Source organism: Micropterus dolomieu, unplaced genomic scaffold (genome assembly GCF_021292245.1).
Source record: "Micropterus dolomieu isolate WLL.071019.BEF.003 ecotype Adirondacks unplaced genomic scaffold, ASM2129224v1 scaffold_99, whole genome shotgun sequence".
NCBI lineage: Eukaryota > Metazoa > Chordata > Actinopteri > Centrarchiformes > Centrarchidae > Micropterus > Micropterus dolomieu.
The window spans coordinates 1-11,355 of record NW_025744097.1 but is presented as its reverse complement, the minus strand read 5'-3'; the positions used below and the strand labels follow the sequence as shown (position 1 = coordinate 11,355).

The 11,355-nt window shown below is 39.6% G+C and overlaps 1 protein-coding gene across 1 annotated transcript in view; it reads right to left on the bottom strand.

The window, feature by feature from the left end:
• The window catches only part of LOC123967171 (V-set domain containing T-cell activation inhibitor 1-like), a 12,002-nt gene extending 6,598 nt beyond the window's left edge, over positions 1-5,404 (bottom strand). Inside the window, exon 1 of the mRNA XM_046043208.1 lies at positions 5,151-5,404. Within this exon, the coding sequence (XP_045899164.1) occupies positions 5,151-5,187 (37 nt within the window). The 5' untranslated portion in view covers positions 5,188-5,404. The remainder of the gene's footprint in view (positions 1-5,150) is intronic.
• Between the last annotated feature and the right edge of the window lie 5,951 nt (positions 5,405-11,355).

Genomic DNA, 11,355 nt, shown 5'->3' with positions numbered 1-11,355 from the left:
GACCTGCTCTTGTTCAGTGCAGTGGTGCCTTGCTTATACAAACTAAACAGACAGGTGTCATCGTCATCATAAAGTTTGTTGAAGGTCATCAGTACAATCTGATTTACTGTATACCATAAAAACACTAATGTGTATTAAAATAACATTGCAAAAACTCTTTCTCTGTTTCCCCAAATGGCTGTCGCATAAAAGGCCTCTCCATCTTAAAGTCCCAGATTGAATTTCAGTCCAAGTACACCCCTGGAAAAAATCATGGTTTGGGTTAAAGGGTCAGTGTGTAAGGTTTGTTGCATCTAGCAGCGAGGTTGCGAATTGCAACCATCAGTCCAGTTCACCACTGCCCCCTATCCTTTCAAAGAGCGTAGGACAGCTACAGTGGTTGACACAGCACAAAAGGTGTCTCCCTCTCAGCAGAGGGTACCAGTAAGGGAATGAGGTATCTTCAGGTAAATTATATTTACTTTATTATTCAGTAAAAAGTATGTTATTGAGAATTGGCCACTGATAGACAACATGGAGTAAGTAAAGTAAGCCAACAGTGTGTAACGCTGAGATAAAGTTTATACAAACATTGACATGGGAAACACATTTATTATCTCTGTGATTATGGACCCTCACCAAAACTGCTCTAAATTGTAGAAAGAGTTCTGAAGGAAGGCCAAGTTGCTCAAGATCCACTATGAAGACAAGGTGCATCAAAAACTACTATCTGGAAAATCATAGGCATGGCCCTGTGCGTAAAGATTTATGATTTGTTTTTCGTATATCTCCTGCCACCAGGGAAAGCCAGTGGTGCTGTCAACTAGGCAGCACACACACAGACCAATACTTTTTGATTCCCACCACCCACTGGAACACAAGCTAGGAGTCATCAGAACCCTGCAACACAGAGCGGACCACATACCAACAAGTGCAGAAGCCAGAGAGAAGGAACAAAACCACCTGAATGGGACCCTTACAGCCTGTGGATACCCTTAATGGACCTTTGTGAAAACAGCCACAAAATCCAGGAAGAAGACCAACACTACAGGGGATGAGGAGAAGAAACGCAAAAACATCATGATTCCATGTGTGTATGGAGTATCAGAGAAACTCACGAGTATTTTCAACAAACACAGCCCAAGAACACACTAAGACAGATAGGGGTAAACTGGAGCGAAAGTGACACGGGACGAAAGTAACAAGGCGCCCTGAGCCCTGACTGCATTTGCCGTCCAAGCTGTGACAGCACCTTCAGCACGCAACCCTTGATGGAGCTGCCAAATATCTCATGATTTCGTCATTGTTTCCTGTAATGTAGCGAAGTAAAAGTATAAAGTTGCTTCAACTAAAAATACTCAAGTAAAGTAAAAATACGGAAAACAACTACTTGCGTACAGTAACAAAGTATTTGGTTCTCATTACTTTCCACCAGAGTTCTACACACTTGTGTCACTCATAATTTCCAATCTCAAAGTGCAACAGAGCTGCCTGAAAGCGCTAGCTTGTTGCTCTCTTTAAGGCAATCTCAGCTGCTCTGGTTCAATAAAACGTACATCCAGACATTCACAGTTAAAATTAAAGTGTTGTTGTGTCGGGAGATGCAGCGACTTAAAACAGTGTTGTGTAATAAAAAATATAAATTATATATGTTTAATCTATGACCAGAAGCAAAGTCTGCTAGCCGCTAGGCTAATTCAAGTAGTGTGCAATGTCATAGGATGTAGCTTATAATGATGTTTAGCAAAAAACAAACCTTGACTATTGACTTCAATGTGTGTTAAATGTTCTTATTATTGAGCCAAGTTTTATGTATGTTAGGAGTAACTTTATCGTTAGCTTTTCTGCACTTAACCAGCTACAATTAAAAAAAATATATTTTATGACCAAAAGCAGAGAAGAGATTGGTGGTAGTTCATCTCTGTCAGAAGAGGACAGAAACAAGAAGAATAAGGAGAGCAATGAGGAAAATACCCCAAACAGTGCACAGGAATAAATAATTGTCATTAAGCTATAAATTACAGTTCAATGCAAACAATAGAATAAAACCCTTTTATATTCCACCCACATGCCTTGTTGTTGTTGTGTAAAGTAAGTAAGAGTAAAAACGGGAGACCAGCACAAAGCTTGTTGTTCCTGTGTAAGTATGGGTGAAGTGGATACTTCATAACATGACTGTGTAACTACAGGGTAACAAGTGGAGAACATTCAACTTTCATTACAACTGTCTGCATACTTTAATTGTCTTGTAATTAAAATATTTACTAGGTTCCTCTCTACCTCATTTAACTTTAGCTACCTTTGATCCAACTTCACATAAGCTATACACACGACATTATTACATTCCTGTATTACTTGAAAAAGGTTAGTTTGTTCTACTCCAGCCTGTCCCTTATTAGCTGACCAGTGCAGGATTAATGCAGTTCTCAACTTGTGCTTATTCCAAGTCATACAATTAAGTAGAAGACATGCATAATAAATCCCTGTGTGGCTGGCCTTTTGAAGCCAGGACAAAATAATTTGTTTTTATTGCATTTGTGTGCATGTTAAAAAAAATCATTACTTGCCACAGGATGTGATTAATTGTCAACCGTTCAGCTCTGTTTACCAGCACTGTAAACTGTTGTTACCCAGAATTTTCAGTTATAAATTTACATTGCAAACCAGGGTACCAGGTGCAAGTTACAATGTATTGTAGCTGTAGATTAAAATATATTAACTGCAAAACCATAATCTGTTCTTTGGTGGGTAGAGTAGCTACTGATCTTCACCCAACACTCACAGACACCTAGTACAATATAATTGTTTCTAAAGCATCTATGAATAATTACAAAGTGAACAATTATTGTGGCAATAACCCTCAGCTGCCTGTTCTCAAATGAAGTAAGGTAAGGTTAAAGAAATGTGAAGGTATTTCCGGTGCCACACACGGCATACTGTGCAGTTACTGGATTTTAGTTACATTATTAGAACAAGCAAACCTTCAATTGAAATGGTATTTGCCTAATTTTCGAAATCTTTGCATCTGTCCAGCTATTATCTGGCACAAGCTAGCTTCCATAAGTACGTGCACACAGCTTAGAGGCCGAGCATGAAACGTGCGAGGACCCCAAAAGAATATCGTTTTTAATGGTCCAAACATGCTAAAAAAGTCACCAAACTTTTTTTTAAATTTTATGGGTCTCGCACATGCGCATGGCAAAATGGCTTGCTAGCAACCCCTACAGAGCAGCCCCGGCCAAAGTTTCACCTAAGTGTACAAACTTTCTGTGGTACATGTATCACGTCAAGACGATCCAAAAAGCTATTTTCTGGGACATAACGTATAATTAGTGGGTGCTCTCTATCACCATCTAGGGGACACAGGATATACTGTTTAAGTCCTTCATGCAATGTCTCAAGCGTGTGATAATCAAAAGCCATGTTGGCAGAGCTGCAGCATGTGCGGCGTGATTGCAATACTTCCAGTCTCCCTTCACGTGCGAGGGCCCGCCAAACGCTTTCCTCACCTCATGTTTTTATTGTATTTGCCTTTAAATCTCTATCACTCTGTGTGTGGTGTGTGTGTGGAAGGGGTGGCATTATTGTCATAGCACTAGTTTTTTAATTTGAAACAAAAGTGCTATACAAATAAAGATATATTGATTGATTGATTGAGTGAGTGAGGCTTGCTGCTAAATTGATGTAAGGAGGAAGTGAACGCTGGCACGCCTGGTCGCCACTGCTAAAAAATCCCTACCATATTAGCCACTATCTATCGCCCATCCAATGTCATTATTCTGGGTGATTTTCCCACAGGACACATCTTAGACCTTATCTGTTTCTCTGGTCTAACCCCTTTTAATTGCACTGCATCTGACTTGTCCATCTCTGACCACAAGTTAATTTCTTTTAATGTCAACTTACCACTACCCAAAACGAATCCACCCCGCTCCATCTCATTCTGAAACATCAACAACATTGACCTACCTGCCCTTTCTATAGGAATTAACAATCTCACCTTAGAAAAACTAAGCCAACACTGATGATCTGATCTCACTATACAATCTGGACTATTCATAATTTTATGTCATTTTTCAAAACCAAAATTGACAGTATCCATCAATAGCTACCCACCTCACATAACGGTGCACTTTATCCAGGCTTTCGGACTGCACAGCACAGAAACAGTCCTAATCAAGGTCACCCATGACCTACTAATGTCTGCTGATTCTGGTCTTCTTATCATACTCATCCTTCCTATTTGACTGCTCCAGTGCTACTGCTTTCCAATTCCAGTGTCTCCTCCTCCCCCGATGTCAAGAGTCTTGGTGTCATCCTCGACAGAACACTCGAAAGGCCTACCCCACATAACTCTACCTTCCACCGGCTTCATAATGAACTGCTTTTTTTACTTTAATTCCCCTCTATACTATTTTAACTTAATCTTTAAATTGTCTTGGTTTTGATTTTCTTTATTGTATTTGCCTCCTTGAAATGTATTTTAATTATTTTAATCTGTAAGGTGTCCTTGAGTGCTATGAAAGGCGCCCACAAATAAAATGTAATATTATTGTGATCAGCTGTGTTGAAGTGAAACTGTGAGTTTGACACTTAAGGGTTTGTCAGCTCAGAGTTCAGGTTCAGACTTTGTTAAAGCAGCTCTCTGGAATGAGTCCAGATCACCACAGATCTCTTCTGAGGAAAGAGGAGGAGCTTCAGCTTCCTCATGTTTGTCAGAGCTGACAGACAGAAAGCTGAACCTTCAGTCCTGTTGATTATCTGCACAAGAACTAAACTTCTTTATCAATCTCTAAATGACTGAAGCCGTCAGGAAACACAAGCTTTTCTGTTCACTTTCATTCATTTCAAGAAAACATTTTAATGTCAGAGACACAAACAGCTGACAGAGATTTATGTCATTAAACACTGAAGTCAGTCCAACTTTTCATCAGTACAATCATGAATCAAAGAAATGGATTTAAACTAAATTTCTTCTTTCTGATGATGTCACTTCAAAACAGATCACATGAGAAACTGCATTCATTAGATATTACTCTGACAGTAATCAAAATTAATAGATTACATTGTGGTTATCATAACAGTCCTAGTTAAGATGAAAGAAACCCAGATTAAAGACGTGACGTTGGACTGAGGTGATGATCAGATCAGAGGGAGGAAGGTTATCTTACCGTGCACGAGGATCACAAACACCACAAACATCTTCATCTTCCTGTAGAAACTCCAACAAGCACAAAGTTAATCTGCTTCTCACTAAAGGAAGTCTTCAGAAACACAGTGAGGACATCAGTTCACAGCCAGCTGTCCCTTTCCTGCTCCTGATAATCTGCTGACTCTGTGAGGAGAAAACTGGAGTTTCACTTTAAACTGTTTCCACTGAAGCAGCTGTTGGAATGTGAAGAAACAGGCTGAGCAGCTTTCACACAAACATTAATGTGACAGATAAGGATTATGGAAAGTCATTATACATGTGCTGGTCATATAATTCATCAAAAAGTTGATTTATTTCAGTAATGCCATTCAAAAAGTGAAACTTGGATATTATATTCATTCATTACACACAGACTGATATATTTCAAATGTTTATTTCATTTAATTGTGATGATTAAAACTGACAACTAATAAAAATCACAAATTCAGTATCTCAAAAATTAGAATATTACTTAAGACCAATACAAAAAAAGCATTTTTAGAAATGTTGGCCAACTGAAAAGTATGAACATGAAAAGTATGAGCATGTCCAGCACTCAATACTTAGTTGGGGCTCCTTTTGCCTGAATTACTGCAGCAATGCGGCGTGGCATGGAGTCCATCAGTCTGTGGCACTGCTCAGGTGTTATGAGAGAACAGGTTGCTCTGATAGTGGCCTTCAGCTCTTCTGCATTGTTGGGTCTGGCGTATCGCATCTTCCTCTTCACAATACTCCATAGATTTTCTATAGGGTTAAGGTCAGGCCAGTTTGCTGGCCAATTAAGAACAGGGATACCACGGTCCTTAAACCAGGTACTAGTAGCTTTGGCACTGTGTGCAGCTGCCAAGTCCTGTTGGAAAATGAAATCTGCATCTCCATAAAGTTGGTCAGCAGCAGGAAGCATGAAGTGCTCTAAAACTTCCTGGTAGACGGCTGCGTTGACCTTGGACCTCAGAAAACACAGTGGACCAACACCAGCAGATGACATGGCACCCCAAACCATCACTGACTGTGGAAACTTTACACTGGACTTCAAGCAAAGTGGATTCTGTGCCTCTCCTCTCTTCCTCCAGACTCTGGGACCTTGATTTCCAAAGGAAATGCAAAATTTACTTTAATCAGAGAACATAACTTTGGACCACTCAGCAGCAGTCCAGTCCTTTTTGTCTTTAGCCCAGGCGAGACGCTTCTGACGCTGTGTCTTGTTCAAGAGTGTCTTGACACAAGGAATGCGACAGCTGAAACCCATGTCTTGCATACGTCTGTGCGTGGTGGTTCTTGAAGCACTGACTCCAGCTGCAGTCCACTCTTTGTGAATCTCCCCCACAGTTTTGAATGGGTTTTGTTTCACAATCCTCTCCAGGGTGCGGTTATCCCTATTGCTTGTATATTTTTTTTTCTACCACATCTTTTCCTTCCCTTCGCCTCTCTGTTAATGTGCTTGGACACAGAGCTCTGTGAACAGCCAGCCTCTTTAGCAATGACCTTTTGTGTCTTGCCCTCCTTGTACAAGTTAAATTTGTTAGATTTGTCATTACAGCAGCCATCTGTCCGCTAAACACTTATTCTTACAGTAATTCTGCCTAAGCACTCACACTTCTTTCCATCTTTTAGTGACTGTTGTTTAATCTCATAGTTTTTACTTTATACTTTAGCTTAGCTGTTAGCGACTTTAGCTTAGCAGCTAGTGATGGCTTCTCCTTCTCCCTCTCGCTCTCCTACTTTCTCTTTCTCGGTGTGTCAGATGTTCAGTTACTCCTCTGCCTCCTTTAGCGGTAATGGTACGTGTAATAAGTGTAGTTTATTTATAGACATGGAGGCGAGGCTCAGTGATTTAGAAGCCCGGCTCCGCACCTTGGTAGATCAGTCGTTAGTTGCTGTAGCTAGCCAGTCCCAGGTAGTTGGTGCTGATCGCCTGAGTTAGCCTCTGGTAGCCGTCTCCCGGCATCTCCTGAGCAGCCGGGAAGGGGTGGCTGGGTGACTGTCCGAAGGAGGAATAGTCGTAAGCATTCAAAGTCCACGGGGCATCATCAACCTGTTCACGTTTCTAACAGATTTTCCCCACTCAGCGACACACCCGCTGAGAAACCAACTCTGATCATTGGCTACTCCATTTTAGTTAGGGAAGCCAGCGGCCATAGTTAAGGCCAATCGGAGGTCACTAAGATTAATGTTGAGTCGGTGTGTACATTTGCAAAAACAATGTTGGACACCGTAGTTTTCTCTGGACCCCTGCCAAATCTGACCAGTGATGACATGTAGAGCTTCAATGTCATAAAAATTATTTAAATCAAAGGTAAACAGAAGAGGAGCTGTGCATTAAATCCATATAAAAATTAGAACAACAATATCAACAATAAATATAAAAAATAAAAAATAGGATAATTAAATGTGAACTCATTAAACATCAGATCTCTCTCTTCTAAAGGTGTACTAGTAAATGAACTAATATCAGATTATGATATTGATTTATTTGGTCTTACTGAAACCTGGCTGGGTGATGTAGAATATGTTAGCCTAAATGAATCCACCCCTCCCAGTCATATTAATACTCACATTCCTCAAGGCACAGGCCGAGGAGGTGGAGTTGCAGCTATCTTCGACTCTAGCCTACTAATCAGCTCTAAACCTAAACTAAACTATAACTCATTTGAAAGCCTTGTTCTTAGTCTTTCACATCCAAGTTGGAAATCACTGCAACCAATTTGTTATAGTGTACCGAGCACCTGGCCCGTATTCTGAATTCTTATCTGAATTTGAGTTTTTGTCAACTTTAGTCCTTAAAACGGACAAAGTTATTATTGTAGGGGATTTTAATATTCATGTGGACGTAGAGAATGACAGCTTTAGAACTGCGTTTATCTCTCTCTTAGATTCAATTGGCTTCTCTTAAAGAGTTCATAAACCGACTCACTTATAACCACACCCTCGACCTTGTTCTGGTATATGGTATTGAAATATATAGTATATAATAGTTTTCCCACAGAATCCCTCTTTATCTGACCACTGTTGGATAACTTTTGAGTTTGTATTGCTGAACTACACGCCATTGGTCAAACATTTCTATACTAGATGTCTGTCTGATAGTGCTGTAGCTAAATTTAAGGATGCGATTCCATCTCTGTTTATTGTCCAGTGGATATTCAGCAGCAAATGTAAATGCTCCATATTTGTATAGCACCTTTCTAGTCTTTTCGACCACTCAAAGCGCTTTTACACTACATCTGCAGTCATACACTGAGCCTAAGTGCTCAAACGGAAACTAACATTCACACTCATTCATACACTGGCGGAATAACCCCTTCGACACACAACCAGGGGATTGAACCGCCATCCTTTCGATTAACGGCCAACCCGCTCTACCTCCTGAGCCACAGCCGCCCCAAATCAGTGAGTCAGTAAGTTACAGAAACAGTTATCTTTGTGAGATTTATTAAAGAGAAAAAAAACAGGAGTACTCAAACTATTCAGATAGCTCACACACCTGTCGTCGGTTTGGAGCATCTGCCAGAGGAAGGGAAAATTAAAACACTGAAGGAGGGAGATCACAGAAAAGAAGTTCTCAGCCTGGACGTTCTCTCAGGAACAGAGAACGCATAAGACAAAACAATTTCATTAAAGCTAAAAAAATGTATTTTTTTTAAATGAGACAAATATATTAACTCAACAACATTTTTACTTTTCTACAAAATAATCAGTTCACACAGAGACCACGGTCTTCTTTAGTATTCACTAGGTTTATCACAGGAGCAGCGACAGCAAAGCAAACTATGCCACAATGTGCATGTTTTCTATTCTACTAGTTTCAAGTATTATTTTTGGCATAGTTTCATTAATAATTTGTTTATTTTTCACAAGGCAATAAATCGTTTCAATTCTTTTGGTGTTATTGGAATACATAATACTTCACATAACTGTGGCATTGGGCTGCATGCATAATTAAAATAAATGTTATTTAAATATTTTTACTTTTTGTTTCACAAGCAAGATGCCAAATGAGTAAAGATAACCTTCAGCTTCACACAGCCAAGCCACAGAATACTGAATTACCTGAATACATTAATGTATTGATAAAATACAAACACTTTCTTATTGTTGCTGTTACATTACATTTAACACACACACACAGACTTAGTTTCACATTTGAGGTGATATGCTTTAGTTATTTTCTTTACCTCATTTACCTGCAGTGACTTGTCAAATGTGTGCAAATTGGTGCATTTTAATGAGTTACCACCTAATTTGCATATCAATGTGACGATTGTGATGACGTTATTAGACACAAATGTTACTGTGTTCACCTGTAGTGTCTCCATCAGTACATTAGGTTGTAAGGCCATGAGATATTGCCTTAGCTAAACTTCAGCTAAATTATTACATTAGCTCAGCTCATGAGTCATGCATCAGCAAGACATAGGCCTATACTGTCTTTTGTTTAATTAGCGGTAAACTCGAGGCACTGGTAGTTTAGTCTTTTGTTCATCACCACTCACCTCCACACAAGCCAAGAAAGACACAGCTGGGAGAGAAGCTGGAGGGGCTGGAGGGGAGAGAGAGAGTGCACTGTATATGAATTTCAATTTATTTGCTTGTTTAATGTTTAATTTAGTAGAGTTATTTTTCTAATAGCTTTCTAAGTTGTATTTCTGCTGATTGTTTTGTTTTTATGTTTCATGTTGACTTTTGAAGGTTTGAACTGACCCATTTAAAGGATAATTTAGTTCATTTTGTGTTTAATTTAGAGGGGAGATATACATGTTGAGTTCCTGGTGAGTGTTTGTTGGAGCGCAGGCTGCGAACTGGAATGAATGTGAGTGGATGAATCTTGTTTTACATAACGCTGGTTTTGACCTCCTGTAAAATTGTTTGCAGAATTGTGCATCATCACATCTCGTGAGTCAAGTGTATTGTCACAACCATTATCTAAGCCCTTATGTCCTCACCACTTTTCAACACAGTTTTTCTATAGGCTTACATAGGTAACTTATGGATATAGAAATACCAGGCAGGCTGCGAACTGGAATGAATGTGAGTGGATGAATCTTGTTTTACATAACGCTGGTTTTGACCTCCTGTAAAATTGTTTGCAGAGACCGATGTGTCAGCAGTTTTCTGCACTGAAAGCCAGAATGTTGAAATGGGGGCGGCTGTTCTTAAATCCACAACTGCTCCAGTGTGGAAGAACAAGAAGACAAGACGGGCGAACAGCTAAAACCAGCCAAAATCAGAGAAAGTTTTTTCACAAAATGGGCCTTTCATAGGAAGTCTCCTGCACAACTCTGAGGGAAATCAAAAGTACCATTATGCTGATTATTATGTAAGATTTACAGAATAGGCATGCATTCTACTGTATAAAAGTAAAAAGTTATTTTGATTGTCCTTGACCGTACTTTACTTTTGTTTTCACAGACTGCTCACCTTATAATGAGGTGGTCACATCCATTTGGGCTCCTAATTCAGACGGTGTGGATCATGAGGCCATTGAGTGTAAGTAGCAAACTTTTACTGTGATGTTTTATTTTATTTTTTTTGTACTGTGGCTATGCTATTTATTTATAATACCAAAGGTTGTTTTCCAGCTGTTTGTAAGACCCACTGTGAGAAATCACAGCTGCAACATCATTCACGCAGGAACTTCGTGAATGAAACTTCACGTACAGTCAACCAGTTGCTGGTGCGACAGACTTTAAGAGTTTTGCCCGGTGATGATTGAGTAGGAAGCAGGTAAGATTTTTTGGTTCGGATTCATTGTTGGTCAATCGTATCAACAGTATTTTTCAGTGAAATGTATTTTTTCCTCCAGGTTGTGAGACTTTAGAACTCATCATTCATCATGAATTCATCAGCACGGCTCTGTGAAACATGGTTTATACTTTATTACTTTATTAGGGCCTGAGCACTAAACGTGCAAGATCCCTATTGAAACGGAAGGGATTTTTTTCCCTGCAAAGTAACCTCAATTTTGGGGGCCTAAACATACTCGAAAACTCAGCAAATGTTACACATAATTCAGACGCGGCAACATTTTTTGTATTTTATTGGTTTCGCACATGGGCGTGACACAATGGCTCGCTAGTGCCCCCTATAGAGCAGCCCCCAGACAAAGTTTCACCTACATGTATGAAATTTCTGTGGCACATGTATCATTTCCAGATGTACCAGCTTGGGAGAGCAATGATTAATGC